The sequence below is a fragment of the Anopheles arabiensis genome, chromosome 3 (assembly GCF_016920715.1).
Source record: "Anopheles arabiensis isolate DONGOLA chromosome 3, AaraD3, whole genome shotgun sequence".
In the NCBI taxonomy this organism is placed as follows: domain Eukaryota; kingdom Metazoa; phylum Arthropoda; class Insecta; order Diptera; family Culicidae; genus Anopheles; species Anopheles arabiensis.
This window is the reverse complement of record NC_053518.1, coordinates 35,451,167-35,468,474: the sequence shown is the minus strand read 5'-3', so window position 1 is coordinate 35,468,474 and position 17,308 is coordinate 35,451,167. Positions and strand designations below refer to the sequence as shown.

General features: G+C 48.3%; 2 protein-coding genes across 10 annotated transcripts in view; one reads left to right on the top strand and one right to left on the bottom strand.

The window, feature by feature from the left end:
• The window catches only part of LOC120900502 (nesprin-1), a 93,076-nt gene that overhangs the window by 44,500 nt on the left and 31,268 nt on the right, over nt 1–17,308 (top strand). For all 9 annotated transcript variants that reach the window (XR_005739212.1, XM_040307583.1, XM_040307580.1 and 6 more), the window contains 8 exons: nt 263–416; nt 556–4,889; nt 8,935–9,240; nt 10,738–10,886; nt 12,978–13,788; nt 13,927–14,085; nt 14,225–14,437; nt 14,536–14,793. Coding sequence is in view for 8 of the 9 variants with exons in the window: in XM_040307583.1 (XP_040163517.1) it covers nt 263–416; nt 556–4,889; nt 8,935–9,240; nt 10,738–10,886; nt 12,978–13,788; nt 13,927–14,085; nt 14,225–14,437; nt 14,536–14,793 (6,384 nt within the window). In the remaining variant the exon portion in view is untranslated. The remainder of the gene's footprint in view (nt 1–262; nt 417–555; nt 4,890–8,934; nt 9,241–10,737; nt 10,887–12,977; nt 13,789–13,926; nt 14,086–14,224; nt 14,438–14,535; nt 14,794–17,308) is intronic.
• On the bottom strand, nt 4,885–5,801 carry LOC120900503 (serine/arginine repetitive matrix protein 2-like). The gene is made up of 2 exons (XM_040307584.1): nt 5,665–5,801; nt 4,885–5,601 (listed from the first exon to the last, which is right to left on the bottom strand). The coding sequence occupies exons 1-2, from the start codon at nt 5,708–5,710 to the stop codon at nt 5,012–5,014; spliced, it is 636 nt and encodes a 211-aa protein (XP_040163518.1). The 5' UTR covers nt 5,711–5,801; the 3' UTR covers nt 4,885–5,011.

Sequence of the window (17,308 nt, the reverse complement as noted above, 5' to 3'; positions counted from 1 at the left end):
GATCAAATCTTGTACCTGGTAATTAATCTCAATAACCTTTCACCCTGCCGAGTTTGATTGAGAAGCTGAAAATTCTTGGTTTATTCATGTTATCTTATTTCTTCTCTTCTTCCATGAACCACCTGCACGTTGACCATCATCAACCGACGATTGATATATTCTGTGTGTTGTGTTCCTCAATGTGTCTGAAACGACTCATCCTACCGTGATTGCATGATTTTGCCAAAATCGAACCTATCCATTCCCTTGTTCCGGTGCACAGCGCATTCAGGATTTGATTCTGACGAAAAAGAGTACCGTCGAAGAGTTGAACGACGTGTGCGAGGCACTGATGGAGAAGAGTGCCTGCTCGACCGTTCGCGATCGTACCGTCGATCTGCAGAAGAGCTACTCGACATTGCTTGGAAAAGTGCAAGGTAATGGCCCTGTGCCCTTTAGTTCAATTCAGGGGATATATGTGCCTTCTATGATAGTTTTGATTTTGAATCTATGTGATATTGAAGATGTTGATCAAAGATTTACAAATTCATTAGTTATGTTTTCTCCTTTTGCCAGGATTCATCACCAAACTAGAGAAAAACCTCGTCAGCCATACCGAGTTCCTGTACTACAAGGAAGAGATCAACAAGTGGTTAAACGATGCCAACGCTACGATCAAGAACTGTAGCGATGTGGCAGCGGATGATGTGCTTGTGATCAGACAGAAGGTGGTACAGCTGCAGTCACTATCCAACTCGATCCCGCAAGGGCAGAAACTATTTGAGATGTTGCAAGATTCCTTCACCAAATCTTCCTACCTCTATCCGGAAGACAAACAGACGACCATGTTCCAGGACATTTCGGACATTCGGGATTCGCTCGATACGGTCATCATCGGTATCAGCTCGTCGCTGAACAACTTGAACGCGCAGGCAAGCCGTTTGGAGTCGTACGAAGAGCTAAAACGACGCATTAACGAATGGCTCGCCACCACCGAGGGAGTGTTCGAGGCGCTGCCTGAAACGCACGGCGAGATGACGGAGGTGAAGACACTGCTAGAGCGTCTGAAGCACATCCAGACGGAGATCTCGTTTAAACAGTCGGATCTGGAAAATCTTCAACAGGAAGCGGCGAACCTCTTTGACGTTAACAAATGCTCGGCCGAGATGGAACGTGTCGCAAGTCTGCAGGCTCGTTGCTCCAAGCTAAGTGAAAAGTGTTCCTATCAAATTCGTAACCTAGAGACAGAGCTGGACGATCAGATGGCATATTATCAGAATCTCCAGGAGATAGAGAAGTGGCTGCTGCAGATATCCTTCCAGCTGATGGCCCACAACTCACTCTACATTTACAATCGCGAGCAAACGCTGGAGCAGATTGCGCAGCACGAGAAGCTGCTGGACGAGATTCAGCGTTATCAGGTCAATATCGATGATTTCAATGCGAAGGGTCAGTCTCAGATCGAGCGGTACATTCTGAAGGCGCCAGCCATCAAGAGTCGCATCGAAACGCAAATGAAGAACATTCGCGACAGCTACAACTCGCTGCTGAACACGTCGGTGCAGATTAAGAACCGACTGCACGACTCGCTCAACAAGTTCCAGGAGTACGAGGATACGCTGGACGACATCAATCGACAGCTGGACGAAACGGAACCGCTGGTGGCGGAGGAACGTTTGCTGGAGGTTGTGGACTATGCCGTTGGACAGTCACAGCTCGAGAAGGCGCAAGGCATACACAATAAGCTGCAGGTGGAGAAGAGCCGCCTGATGTTTGCTGTGCAAGCGTGCGAAGCCGCTACCGCTAGCATTAGCCGTCCGAGCTCACCGATGGACAACGTTTCGCAGATGATCCCCGAGAAAGAATTGATGGTGCGGGCACGTCTGGAAGATCTGATTGATGATGTGCAGCAGTGGATTGCCGAACTGATTACTTCGATCAATGATTGCGAACGGCAGCACAAGCAGAAGGTTGAGCTGGAGAACTGGATCCAAAAGCAGAAGGCGATTGTCGCCGACTGGGATTCGAAACCGTGCAAGTTTAGACCGGAAGCGGCCGAGCAGGAGCTGCGTGCGATGAGCGAACTGTCACGCACGATCACGGTTAAGCGTGATGATCTCCAGGGTGAGACCGAGCAGGACTATCGGTTGCGCGAGGAGCTCGAGAAGTTGCAGGGCAGTCTGAAGAAGGTGATCGATCGCAAGAAGGACGATCAGCTGGCAATAGAGAAGTATCGTAAGAACTATGAGGACGTGCAGGGCTGGTTGGATGCGATCACGAACCAGATTGATAATGTAGAAAAGGGTGGTGGTCTTAGCTGCAAGCAGAAGCTCGAGAAGATCTCCAACATTAAGCGCATTCTGGAGAACGACTGTGAGATGATAGCGAACTTCAAGCGCAATGGTGAACACATCGTGGAGCTGGTTAGCAATCTCGATGCGCAGCAGGTCACGGAGCAGTTGAAATCGATCGATCGGCGCTACAACGACATCACGAAGCGTTTGAACCGTCGGTTGGATGTGATTGATTCGACGAGCAAAATGTTTGGCAAGCTGCGGAGTGACATTGGTGAACTATCACAGTGGGTAGTGGACAAGAATGGGTCGCTGGATGTGCCATATCAACTTGGATCGGATACGAAGTCGGCGGAAAATCAGCAGCAAGCGTTCAGATCACTGTTAAAGGAAATTGAAGGCAAGCAGTCGTACGTTGATACACTTGGCAAGCGTTTCTCGAGCATTCAGTCCGATCTGGAGCCGAATGAAAAGCAACAGCTGGAGACGGAACTGCAAACGCTGACCAAAAACGTTGGATTGCTCAGTGAGCGAGTGCGTGCCGAGCTGGACAAGATCGTCGAGGACATCCTGTGCCGTAAGAACATGCACAACAACCTGGATGTTACGCGGGCCTGGATCAAAACGAAGCAGAACGATGTAAACAAGATATCCGACCAAATACCGCTGCTGTCGAGCAACGTGAACTCGGAGATCAAGCTGTGCCAGCGCCACGCGCAGACGATACGGGAGTTTGAAGAGAACGCCTTCAAAGACGTATCGAAACAGGTGCGCGAAATTATGAAGGATTGCAGCGAGGAAGGCAAGGCAAAGCTGGCCCAGGAGTTCGGCGATATCGAGTCCAAACTGAAAGAGCTGGTGGAGAGCTGCGCTCGGAAGATCGAGTTCATGGAGCGCGAGCACGGCAAGCGGCGTGAGTTCGAGGGCCGTAAGGATCGTGTCTGGAACTGGCTGAACGAGGCGGAATCGATCGTGTCGGCGGACATTCGCACCACGAGCTACGAGATACTTAAGGATCAGAAGCAAAAGTTCGACAAACTGTGCGGCGAGTGTGAAGTGATGAAGGGTGTCGTGAAGGAGGCTGAAGAGTACAAGAGCGCCATCCTGCCGACGCTGAACGAGCTGGACAAGACGAACATCAACAACCAGGTGAAAGTGATGCGCGAAAAGTGGAACGCAATCAGCAACGTGCTGAAGGTGAAGTGTAAGAAGCTGGAAGATCATCTGGTAGAGTACGAGGATGCGCTGGCGAAGATACAGAGCTGTGCCGCGTTCCTGGTGCAGGTGCAAGGTCGGCTGAAGGAAATGAACCGACCGGTGACGAGCAGGATTGAAAACATTCAAGACTTCCTGCTGGCGTACGAGCAGATACTGGGAAGTTTGAAGGACAAGCGGCTAGAGATGAGCACGATCTTGTTGACCAATCTGCCCCAGCTGCGGGAAAATTCTGCCAAGCTGGAGGAGATGATCATGGGCATTGAGGAGCAGCTGCGACGGCTGAAGGCGATGCTGCTGCTGAAGGAACAGTTTATCGGAGCAATCAACGACATTGTGAAGTTGATTGCGAAGATCAACACGGACTTTAACACGGTGGACAACTTTAGCCCGACGGTGGATGAGCGGCTGATGCGGTACAGTGAAATTCTGCAGAGTATTGAGGAGTGCGAGGGTCTACTGGTGGCCGCGACGGATAAGGGCCACCAGATCGCTAGCGACGGTACCGATCTGGACCGGCACAACATCATGGATCAGATTCATTCCCTGCAGCAGCAGCTCGGTTCGATCAAACGATCGATCGAGCTGGAGCAGGACAAGTACCAGAAGCAGCGCGCCTACCACAAGACCCTGTCGAACGATCTGTTCGCGTTGGTGGATTGGTTCAAGGACAATGATGAGCATATCCGGTCGCGTCCACTGTTTGGTTTGGATTTGAAGATGGCCGACCAGCAGCACAGTGCGCACATTGCGTTGGCTGGCAAAGCGAACATCAATCTGAAGATGATTGAAGATTTGCTTGGGAAGTTGGCGCACAGCGACAGCAAACTGCCCGACGATCTGCAGGATATGGTAGATCGTGCGAGAGCGCTGCAGGAGACAATTCCGGCAGAGTTGACAGCTCGTGAAGCCTATCTCACCCAGAACCGTCAGTACCGGCTGGAGTTCCGTGACAGTATGGAGCGCGTTAAGAAGTGGCTGACGGCGGCCGAGGAACGATTCGAGCACACGAAAACGTTCAGCTTCGATCAGGAGAAGATTACGGTAGCGTTGAAGGAGCTGGAAGATTTCCTGCACGGTGAGACGGAAATTCGTACGCTTCTGTACGGTGCCATCCAGGAGCAGGCCGATCGGTTGTGGAATTCGTTGAGTGAGCTGGACCAAAACCAGTGCCTTGGTGAGTTGCAGCAGTTGAAGAATCGATTGAGTGAAGTGTCGCATCGTGCCGCGGTGCAGCAGACCGAGCTGCTGTCGAACAGTGACCTAGTGAAATCGTACAAGAAGCATTCGAGTGCAGTGAACAGTGTGCTTGCCAAGAGCAAGTTGGACGATACGATCCTGACCATCCCGACGCTGCCGGCCCGTATTGATCACATCAACGTGTTGCTCAACATGCTGCAGGTGAGTGAAGTAGTACTGAATGATTTATTTACAAAGATTTGATTTCCACAAATATTCCAAGTAGATTCTAAATAACCAATACAGGATTTTTTTAAATTCTGAGTTATATTTCGGACGTCACATTAACGTCGTCGAGATCGACTCGTGCTGCGATTTCTTGCCGTCGAGCGTGATCGTGAACGTGACGAGGACCGTCGCTTTGATTGGGGACGCGCTCTGCTCGTACTAGTCGATGCACGGCGTGTACGACGCGCCCCTGATCTTGACCGTGACCGAGATCGAGAGTTGCGCCGTTTTCTGGAACGTGCCGCAGCTTCGCGTTCTTCCCTTTCGCGCTGTTCACGCATTCTGCGGTAGATAGCGATGGCACGTATTTGAGCGGGACTGCGCCGTTGCGTCATGCCCGGTCCCATACAGTCCATTGGGTGGTTCGATGAGGTAGGCACATCCTGGTTAGCGGGATCGAGAGCTGCGGCAAGTGTTTGCGGCATGTTTCGGACAATTTCTTGCAGTTCCAGTTGGAATGATTGCGTTTCTGGCAAGAACCACTTGTTCGCTAGTGTGTATGTTTTGTTTCTTGCATTCCGCCGGATAAGGCCCATTCTTAAGGCCTTTTCGAGTGCTTCTTCGGTGGGGGACTTGAGATCGCCCTCCGGTATCTCCGAGGAGCTACTGAACTGTGGCAGCTTTTCACATATGCTAATGACATCCTCTGGGGGACAAGGATGTATTAAATTTGTATATTTTTCTACAAAAACAAGATGAATATACTTACGAGGGGTCCCAGAGTTGTGCAAAATACTCAAAATATACGGCATCATTTTTTCAAACCGTTTGCGTTACTGCTGGTAGGTGAATAGAAGCCTACTTTGCTGGTAGGAAGCTTGAAATACATGCATGCAGGAATATACCTCTGCATGCTTTGATTAGAAAATATGAGTGGTTTCCTGATACATCTCGGTGCGAAGTTCACATTCTCAAGAACTGACTCAAGAATTTCTACTTAGCTAATCGATAATAACAGCTTATAAATATGCTTATCATAAAGATGAAAAACCATCTAACCAAAACAGTATAGTTGTTGCTTGTGGGTGACACACGATCCGGATGGGGATTGAACCCGTCCGGCCTTGTAACTGCGATTCCAACCTTCTCGATGCATCTACTAGATCACCGGACGACCCCGAGATGAAGAAGTATGTTAAGAATTACAAAAAGAAATCCACAACTGTGATAATATCGTGAAAATTATGAAGGAACAGCGAAGAACTTGAGGAGGGAATTTACGATATTATGCTAATTATAAACAACAATAGTAGTTAGGGATAGGTAGAAGAATCAAACGGTCTAAATGATCATAATCGATCTAATTGATTTAAAATGTCCATTTGCAACGTAATAATTCATTAGATTGACTGATTTTAATAGCTTTGTTTGCGTCGAAGTGAGTTGTTTGTGCCTATACTTCGAGTTAGGCATAACAACTCCGGAAGAAGACATAGCGTGGGCCCTTGGGAGAATTGTTGACAAACTGGTAACGCTCTTCGCTTAACCGAATTGAAGAATCTTCCTCCAAACGGCTGCACAAAACAGGTTTTTTACTTTGGTCACAAGGGAATTTGAATAAAAAACGGCTTCACCACACGCTGGTGACAGTGAAAGAAGAAGCACAGTCCACGCTGTGTTGATAAAGGTATTTAAAAACAAAAGCGTTTCTCTCCACGAAGGAATTGTCTCACTGGTTTGATGATAGTGTGTTATCAAGATAATTTAAGATGACGACACCGATCGTAAACCAGAATGAATCAGATTTTTACCTTAGATAACACCCCTTGATAAAGCGTGGTTGAATGTCTTTTAACTTTTTTTAAAAGGAATGCTATCAGACCGGCTTTTCATGATAGCGCAGATCAAATATTGTTATCTGACTTACTGACTTACATTCGTCATACATACACAGGGCTTAAATATACTCATATCAACAAACAACCACCACAGGAATACCAAAATAACTTGCCTTGATCGATTAGTAACGGCTAATCAGCCTGATGGCGCTAGAGGTCATGCGTTCGGTTTGCGTACGGGGTGGCTTCTTCCGCAGTCTACCAATTCCCGAAAGCGTCTGACCTTCAGCGGCTCTCGATACCAGCTGTACGTGCGAAGGCACGCCCGTCTGTAGCTGGTTGACGGCACAACAAAATATTGTGACATACAATCAGCCGGAACAACCGTCTGGCAGTAGTAAAGACGATCGGTCAATTTGAGTCGCTCGCAAATGGACGGGATACGCGGGAGGAACGGGCGGACACAGACAGTGTAAGTGGTATGCGGTGACAAATACTTATTTATAACTAGCAAGAATGATCCACTGTTGCCCTCACCGCGGCACCATCGAGTTCGTTGCTTGCTGAAAATTAGCACGACAAATCGGGGCGCCATCTTAGACCTGGCACCCCAATTTTCTACTGACATTTCGGGCGTTTGTTTTCTGTGCTGTGCCGAGTTGGCACTTGGCCAACGTTGCGCACACGGCAAGCCGCATCAAAAGAGCGGTGCAAGACTTTCGTTTTCCTTCAGTCACGTGAGTACGTCACGTTGAGTGTGTGTGCTGATGGATGAGCTGGGGATCGTTAGGCGCTGGCACATCTTCCACAAGAGTCGCCCCGCCTGCAAACAAAATGGTCCAAAAATGAGGGTTTGAAATTGCAGCCCATATTGCAGCAAGATTCTTTTTCGAAAGGTGTTAATGGCTCCATCCGGATCAGTTAGGGCGTATGAATGACCTCAGCATAGGATCAGTTGAAGTTGGACACCTGATGCTGATGTCATATCGATTTCGCACGCGCAGAGTAGTAGAAAGGCTGCTGCTGCAGCAAGCAGTTAGGGTTAGAGGGGTGCCTAAAAATAAAGAAACTGCCTCTTATTCATGCTCGGGTTGCGTGTGTCTCGCCACAGCAGAAGAAGCAGGGTTGTACAAGTAAATATTGATCACACGATACCCCGTCACTGACAGGTTCTTCATGTTTTTTTTTCATTCTTCTTTTTCGTGAGGGAAGTTGACCAAACGCTAGCTGCAAACAGTGGACGTGAAATGGTCGAGCGCGTTCAGCCGTGGGACGATATTTATATTCGATGATGGCATTTTTTGGCGCAGATCGTGGTGTTTGCATGCGCCACGGCGCACGCGGTTGTTAGCTCTCGTGGCGCTCAGCCGAAGACTCTCGAGGGGCCGGTTTTATTTGTTAGATTGAGCAGAGAAAGAGTTAAGCGAAACAAACCCGAGAGAATGAGCTGAGAGGTGAGACCACGAAAACCGTTTAGTGTTGGTTGATTTGTTAGTAAGATGTGGCAAAACATGGAAGATGAGCTCCAATGAGAAGCATACTCAAAAATTGCGGAAGAGAAGCAGAGATCCAGCAGGTTGTTTTGACCTCTCAGAGAGATTGGATTGGATGGCATCAAGCAAGTAAAGGGATTTTTTTCATTCATCGCTTCCATATGCGTGTGAAACATCATCAAACATGGAGTGTTCAAAAACACAAAGAAAGATTACGAAACTAGAAGATGAGCCCCATCCATTCACGTGTTGCGGGCGTTTAAAGAAGCATGTTATTGTTGTATGACACCATACACTTAAAATCACAGTTCGGATTTAAACCTCTCAACCATTCTCGGCTTCTCTCGCTGAACGAGCAAAGCACGAAATGAGTAATCTTCTCTCGCAACAATCACAAACTCGCTCTCAGAGCCGCTAGATAAGCTCAGAGCCGTACACATGCATTAGGCGCGATCGTCTGTGGGTCAGTTGGTGGCGATTCTGCTAAAAATAATTCATTACACGAACCGAATTAAGTAAGACAGCATCGAATTCGCAAGCGAATTCTGTGTCGACGGAGACGACGGCAAACTAGGAGTGAAGTTTTTTGGGCATTAACATTTGGCGAGGTAGTAGAAAGCAGTGGGAAACTGCTGTGACTGGAGATCATTATCCGTTCCATGTGAAAAAAGTGTCCTCTTTTTGATCTTTTTATACACTTCTTATCAGGTGCAGCAGCACGAGCTCGATATCCTGAACGAACTATCGCAGCAGATAGTGAACCGCGCGGATCAGTACAATCGGGAACGGGTGCAGAAGGAGACCGGGGACGCAAATCGGCAGTGGGCCGCCAACACGTCGCTGCTGGAAACGTTGCGCGAAAATCTCGTCCAGCTACAGCAGCAGTGGGACCAGCTGGAAAGCATCCTGCAGGAGCTGGAGGTGAAGTCGAACCTGCTGCTCGAGAAGGACCGAGGATTGGATTTGGTGGTCCACTCGCGCGATCAAACCGAGGCGAAGAAGCACATTGTGGAGGTAAGTGAGCGATTGCGCGTCTGGAGATCATATTTCGCAACAGCGCTTGTCTACCCGTCGAGTAAGTGATGATGATGTACCGATCTACCGGGGATGTGCGAATTTTACTCCTACTCCACTAAAAATAGGACTACTTGCTACAAACGTTGGGACGGGTGCAAGAAATGAAATGGAACAGAATATTGGTCATCTTCATGCGGTATGATTTTAGCTAATTTTGAATTAAACGACTTTCTCTCCTACAACCCCTTCTCTCTTCACAATGAGGATGTCGATCATGGTTTGACATACCGGGCGTCTCCACCGGGAAGCACGAGCTTGCTGCGACATTGGCAGTGACGTCAGCGTTTGTTTGCTGTTTGCCATGAGCTGTACTTTGTACGTGTGTCAAAGCGGGGGGAAGAAGGCTACAAGTAGCCGACGGTGCACCGTGCAATGATCTCATCGGTGATATCTTTCTGTGTGACTGGCTTTTTAACGATCAACGACAACTCGAAGGAAAGAGTGTACGAGACGATACGCACATAAAGTGTGCTGAGTGGCGCTGATGTCGCACAGCCCAATATTGTTTGGGTTCATTGAAGGTGAACTGTTGTATATGTGCGCCCTCCCAGCAGGTGTGTGAGTGCGTTGTCAACCGGTCAGACATACAACTGTCGATGTTGTTTGGTGGCCTTAATGGGAATTATTCTCCGGCAGTGTTGAGAATTATGTAAATAGCGCACGAGCGAAGGTGAACAAGGAGAAGGATAATATTTTAATGTCACTCCATACAATGTTAACCTCAACGGAGGATGGTAAAAACAACATTTGTATTAATTTTGGTTTACCATTAATAGGAATCATCCTTCAAACATGCTTCCTGCAGGCGATGACGATCGATAACCATGTAGCACGTTTCGTGTCGCAAGGGTCTGCGTTTCTGCCGGTCGATCGAGTTTATTTTAAGTAGATCGATTGGCCCCCCGTCTTTGGCGTGCACATCCATCTAGTTTGTGCGAAACTTTTGCTTTTGCGGCTGTTTGTGGTTTTGCCGTTTACGTGGCGTAGCTTTTCCGGAAAATTTGTTTATTTAGCTTAGCCGCCCACCGTATGTGTGTGTGTGCTCCGTCCGGTGTTTTTTTGTGTGTGGGAGCTGCCTCCGAAGTCGGAAAAGACATAAATGTAACATCGTTAAATCAATATTATTGTTGCACTGTGTGTAAACGACTTCAATGAAGGTCGTACCCCAGTTTGAAGGTTTTGAAGAGCAACAAAGCGGGGCGCTGCTGGGAAGTTTCAGAGACATTAGTAAAGTAAACGATAGAGACAGTGAAGGGCGTGTTGCGAAACTGAACGTTTCATATCGATTATTACGCGACTGTAAGGGAAAGCTAATCAATAGTTCGATCTTTCGTGTAAATCTTCTTGCTGGATGCCCCCAAATTGCCGGTGTTCTTGGTGGGAAAGTCGTCGGGAATCTTTCTGCGATTTAATTTTATTTTCTCTTCTCACCAGAACTTGCTGGAAGACAAGACCGCCCTTGGTCAGCTGAACACGAAAGCGAACGCACTCGCCAAAACGCTCATCAAAGCCCTACGCGAACAGAAGCTGCTGCCGCAATCGCTCGAGGAAAAGCTAACGCATCTGAACGACATCAACACACGGTAAGTGCGGGGGGGGGGGGGGGGGATCGGGGGACAGAGCAAAAAAAAAAACTTCACGCGCCGGAAAAATGGCATCAGAATGTCCAGAAACCTCGCTGCTCGTGGTTCTTGGCAGACCCAAACACGGTAAAGGACGAAATTCACAGAAACGACGCACAAAACTCAATGTCAGTGTTGTAACAATCTGTCACGACGCACAGAACAGTTCCATACGTCCACATGGTTGGCTGACGAGAGAGAGAGGAAGCCGGAAGCCGTCCAACGAGTTGTGCGATGCATTTGCACACACCAAATTTGTGATGTCATCGTACCGGCTTCGCGGAATGTTTCGAGCAACTACATCAACAACAACTGTGAGCGCTGCCTCACGTCATCCCTGGTCCTCTGGACTGATTGAGTTTGAGTTGGGGGTTTTGGGTAGGAGTGCCGGCGTTGTGTTTGTGTGGCATGAGTAAGATTTTTTGTGTTCACTTTATTCCTCCAAAAGGGAGAATCTACAAAAAAAACTGTAAAGGGTGGTTTTGCGGCGATGAGAACGCTGAGAAAGCTCTCACGGCGCTCCCACATGCAAGCGCTTACTCATTGTCATCGTCGCGCGAGGAGGTCAGTTCGTGCGAGCAAATGCATTGCACTGCGAATGCCTTCGGAGAGTGGTGTGGTGATGAGCGAATAATCATATTTTGTTTGCTGCTGAGAAGAGCGAGAGAGCGAGCTTACCTTATACACCGGTTTAAGGGTGGTGGAATTCCGCGAGCGCTCACCATCGCGGTCCACTGCTGCTCGGCTCATCTTGGCTCATTCGTGTTGAATAGTTTGAAGCATACGGCTGTGAACGTGTGGACGGTGCACAGATATACAGTGCATTTCTAAGCGTAAGAGAAGGGTGTATCAGTTACCCAAAAAGTGCATTCTGTGCCTGCGTAAAAAGTGTGGAAAGAAGCATCTTCGGAGTTTGGAAGACACCAAAAAAGCACACAGTCCATAGGAATACACGGAACTACACGGTACTGGAGAAGTTGGTTGTTGGCCGTTTGCCAACGGATTGACGAGGAAGTAACAGGAAGTAGACCAAAAAAAGCCGGTAACCCAAGCACATTTCGTTCTTCTCACCGACACGGCGAAGGCGACGAACCATTTGTGTACAAGGCGCCGAATTTATTATTTTATCGCTTCGCCTTCTTCAAAGAACGGTCCACAACCCGGTCGGTTGGAGAGATAGTAAGTAGAGAGCAGATCGGAGAGAAAGAGAGAAAGAGCGTCAGTGGAATGCGGGCGAAGGGGAGGAGTGGTGCACACAAAAAGCGCTAGAAGGTCAACAAGCCAATAATAATAAAAATCCATCAGAACTAACCAGCAGCAACGGCTCGCTCGCCACACCTCAGCGCATTCGGTTGCGATATTTTGGACGACGGTGTTAAGGCGAGGTGTATTCCCGAGTTCGAGTCTCGGGACGGAAGAAGTTGTAGTCTCCCAAGAAAAGGGCAGCAGCAGCAGCAACAGCACGGGGCCGTAGAATCGCATCACCGTTTTACGGCTCGCAACCAGACACATCCACACAAACACACGCGTAGACACACACACAGACGGCTATTCATCGTCGTCCGTGCGATGAGCGACGAGCCGGCCGCGAACGGTAGAGACCCCTCGAGCGTGTGCGGTTGGACATTCTGACGTCATTGGGTTAAATTTAAATTTCTCGATTTCGATATCTTTTTCATCCAAAACACACCACACCGGTCGAGCACGCGCAAGGTCGTCCCGGTTGGTGGAGGAGGAGAAGGAGGAGACGACCCGTTTAAATAGTTGAATTTTTGCGCGTTTCAAATGCGCTCACGATCTGTAGGCACGATCACAGCGCGCACTTGGAGACAGCTCGCCGGAGGTTCGTCTCTTGCTTTAGAAGAAAAAGATATCAAAATACCACAGCCGGCATCGGGTGACAGGGTGATTGTGTGCTGAGTGCACGCGCGCGTGTTTTTTGCTTGGTTTTGTAACACACATTTTTTGCATCTTCATCTTTTCTTTCCGGGTGTATTGGGTTGGGTGGGTTTTTTGTCATTTTTTTTCGGGGGGTTCGTTCGTCTTCCGCAGACTCTCGGACAACCTTGCGAAGAAGGAACGCCAGCTGCGCGATATTCTGACCGAGCTGCAGCACTACCTGGACCAGATCGGCGAGCTAGCGCAGCGCATTGAAACGGTGCGCAAGGATCTAACCCAAATCAACCCGTTCGACGAGCGCCTGTACCAGACGGAGCGAGCGCTCGGCGCAGTCAAGGAAGCGGCCGAAAGCTGTAGCGTCCAGCGGGAGGATCTTCGCCGACGCATCAACGAGCAGTACCTGCCGGCGCAAAAGTTTGTCCCCAGTGACCTTAAGGAAGGGTTGGAGCTGCTTGACCGTTCGCTTACCGGCATAAACGGCACGATGGAGGACTATCAGGGTGCATACAAGAAGGCCAAAATGATCCGCACGGACTACTTCACCGTGTACGATCGCATCAAGACGTGGATCGAGCAGGCGGAGCTAACCATCTCCAACCATGGCATTGATCCGAGCGAGCTGAAAAGCAAGCTAACGGCACTGACCGGGGAGTTTGGCGACATGCGTACGGCACACGAGCAGCTACTGTTCAATGGCAATGAAATCGTGCGCCACTGTACCGAGTCGAGCGATCGGACGGCCACGCAGGCCAACATGGATCAGCTTACGCACGAGCTGGACAAAACGATCGCGCTGATCGAGCAGAAGAACCAGACGGTCGATCAGATCCTCGGCAATTGGGCGAACTTTATGCGGCTGTACCAGTCCGTGGTGGACTGGTCGATCAAGATACGAGCGCTGCTGGAGCGCAAGCTGCAGCTGAACACGCTGCACGAGGCACAGCAAGCCTGCCAGAATTATTCGGTAAGTGCACATGTAACGAAATGGATCGATAAGAGGGCATAGTGGAGTGAGCCCAGTGGGGCTGCGCTGCGTTAATGTATTTGCAATCATGTTTACCTTTTTCGCAATTCGTTTCTCCCCTTCAACTGCTCTACGTAGAGCGCAGTTGCCAGTCTTGCGGACGTGTCACAGAATTTGAGCGAAATGAATCACGAGTTCGATAAAATTAACGAAGTTTGCTCGACGGCCTACCTGAGAGGCAAACTACACGAGGCGGAAACGCTGAAAATCGACATCGAGACAGTGCTGTTTGAAAGGGTAAGAAGCGTGGTTTGGGGGTGGTACGAGGTGGTCAATATATTTTTTTTGACGGCAGACAACATCAGGTTGAAGAAGTGATGCCATACGCTTTTCTAACTTTGAGTGTTTTTGGGGGTTTGTCGCTTGGTCTTATCAGAATTTGTTCCTGCACGAAACGACCGAAGAGTGGCAGCAGTACGAGCGGAAGATCGAGAGCGTACGGGAGTGGATAAAGGACGCCTATCAGGCCTTGAATTCGGGCGAGCTGAAGAGCAAACCGTTGCGCGATCAGCTCCGCATACTGGAGCAGATGCTGGCGGACATCTCTGCCCAGAAGATCAAGGTCAACATGTCGCTGGAGAAGCTGCAGGTGAGTTTCGCTGCTACAAAAACACAATCGGGATGTTTGTTTACGTGCATGTCTGCTGACAAATGTTTGTTTTGTGCCTCGTTCTTCACCACAAACAGGTCCACTTCCATTCCGACATCATCTACACGGACAACCCGACGATCGTGCAGAGCGGCCGGACCATACTGGCCGACCTGGACAAGCTGAACCTGGACGTGTTCCAGACGACGCAGAACCTCGACCAGGCGCTAGCCCAGATCGAGGGCTGCCAGGCGGAGATGCAGACCATCCGGCAGCGGATCGTGCACGAGGAGCAGCAGCTCCGGAATATCTTATCACCATTGCACCAGACGGGCGATAGTGAAAAGCACGAACAGGTAAGTGGCGTAGTGTTTCGCTTTGGTGCATCTTTGACTTTTGAAGATCATCATCAAATCTCCCACTTTCTCGATCACGATTTCATCACTCTCGCATCGCTCACCAAATCAAAATATACACACAAACACCACCGTTGAGTATTTGAAGAACCAAAACAGTTCACAACGTCCCACCAAACTCCAAACGTCCTCTATCTCGTAGTAGTTCTAGATCTACCCCAAAATTCCCCTTGTTGGTACACTTCCCTTTTCTATCACCGTTTCGCCACTATCACACGCACACGTAAACATACGAACACACGACCAAAAACAAACGCACGTCGTCATCTTTATTTTCATTTTCAACATTTCTCTAGTAGCGTACAAACAAATTACAAAAACACACTACTAGCCACAAACACTGTAATAGTGCTGATCCGCAGCAAGTGTATCCCACTGTGAGTAGAGCAGGGTCATTCAAGGTTTTTTCCCTCATTTTTTGAACGGAGCGAGCACACGAGATTCTACAAGACTTGGTGCTCTTGTGCGTTCATTCTTGCTTTGCGTTTACGTTTTCACGAGAGTCATAAATCTCATTTCAAGAGCAGTCGTCCATCGTGGCCGATCATGGCACGATCGGGGGTTTTGCGTGTGGTGCGTCTGGTGCAAGAGCGCGCCAGCAACATAAGCAACCATATGCCATCATCATCACCATTCAACAAGTGTGGTGGTTTATCGTAATACATCTTATGGTAGGGCATGTAGAGTTGGAAATGTATGCAGGGATTTCTAGAATATTACATCATGCTGAACGGAGAGTTAGACATATTACGGAACTGATCGCCATGCGGTTATGATCTCATTACACATTAAGAAGAGTTCTGGAAACAAATTACTACATAGAAGTAGGAGACGCATTCTTTTCACACTGAATCACTTTTAACACACTACGGAAGGGTTTTTCTGGATACTTACACAAACATATCTTCACATTTTACATTTTACATTCCAAACATCAATATGCACATTAATTATGATACTAAGCACACATGGTAGCAGTTGGTTGACTCTCAGTTTCATTGGTTGGTGTACTTTGGGGTTGTAGTTTAGTTACTTATCCACACACTCACTTCACAGACACACACACACACACGCACACACACATACTCTTCATATCGTTAGATTCATTTCCGCTTATGGTCCCCCCGCGGTGCCGCTTCATAATGGTGCACACACACATTGCGCTAAAGGTGATCGTGAATTGTGATTGAATGTATAATGAGATATCATGGATTTTTGGTGCCTCTTTCGGCCTTCCCTGACATAATTAAAAAAATGTGATACCGGAATGTGAACGTATCTGTCTTGGTTTGTTTGGCTAACGATCATTGGAATGTGCACTGTGCATGCAAAATTCGGTAATCAATCTCCGGAAGAGGATCCAATCCATGGTGTCTTAATATGGATCAGTCACAAAGAAAACGGTGGCACGTGGTTGTAATTGGTTTTCTTTCGTTCCCATCGTGCCTTATGAACATTTGAGATTGTTTTCTGTTTTTTGGTTTTATAAATATATCATTGGTTTTCTTATTTTTTATTTTATTTTCCCTCATCTTCAAACTCAATTCTCCTCCTTCGGCAAACACAACAAACACAACACTCCTGCCCCTGAAAACATACACCCGAACCTAATCCATTCCTGTCCCTATGTATCTTGCTCTCTCTCTCTCTCTCTCTGTACTAACAACCTCTCACGATTGAACTAACAAAACATTTCCTCCCTTACCCATCGGTACATTGGTGTCAACGATCTGCACTGCTAAATGGGTGCCACACACACCACCCACCCGCCGCTTGATCTATTCATACTGTGTACTGTGCTAACATATGCTTCTACATCGTCTCACCACCTCATTGTTGATACTCTCACTCTCACATACATGCAACAAACGCTCATAAACATCATTCGGCTTCGGGCTGTAACGCTTGACAATGTACGGTATATATGAAACACGGTGTAAAAAAATGGGAATCGGAATCGCAGGAATGTCGCGAACGAATTCGAGGATTGCAATCCCAGATGAATCAGTTGAATGATAAGATAAAGCTGTTGCTGCGCCGCGGCGCTCCGGATCCGTAGCCGTCGGTACATCTAAGCTATCGATTTCCGGAGCGATCTGCGTCTGCTGGTAGCATCTCTGGATAGGTTTGGCATTCTTGAGCCTGGAAAGAGCGCGCGCAGGTTGTGTGGTTGTGACTGAGTCCGCCGCACACACTGTGCTGGAGCAAAAAAAAAGGGAATTGCGACACATGCTGCCCTGTTGTATCGCGTTGCTGTAACGCACACACGTACGCCGATATACATTTGAATAAGCGTAAACCGCGTGATTGTAGCATGCAATCCCGGTGTGGGGTTGTTGTTCCAATCCGTGGCAGTGACAGAACTAGATAGCTGTCAATTATTTGTATTTATCATAGCATAGTAACTGTTTGAGTTTTTTTGTGTCTTTGCGTGCGTACCTTCAAGTGGTAAAAT

What these genes read in the sequence shown, in the direction of transcription:
- LOC120900503 (XM_040307584.1), bottom strand. Translation starts at nt 5,710, where the DNA reads ATGATGCCGTATATTTTGAGTATTTTGCACAACTCTGGGACCCCTC. An exon ending in GCACAACTCTGGGACCCCTC is followed by an intron (nt 5,602 to 5,664) that starts GTAAGTATATTC and finishes CTTGTCCCCCAG; the next exon opens with AGGATGTCATTAGCATATGT.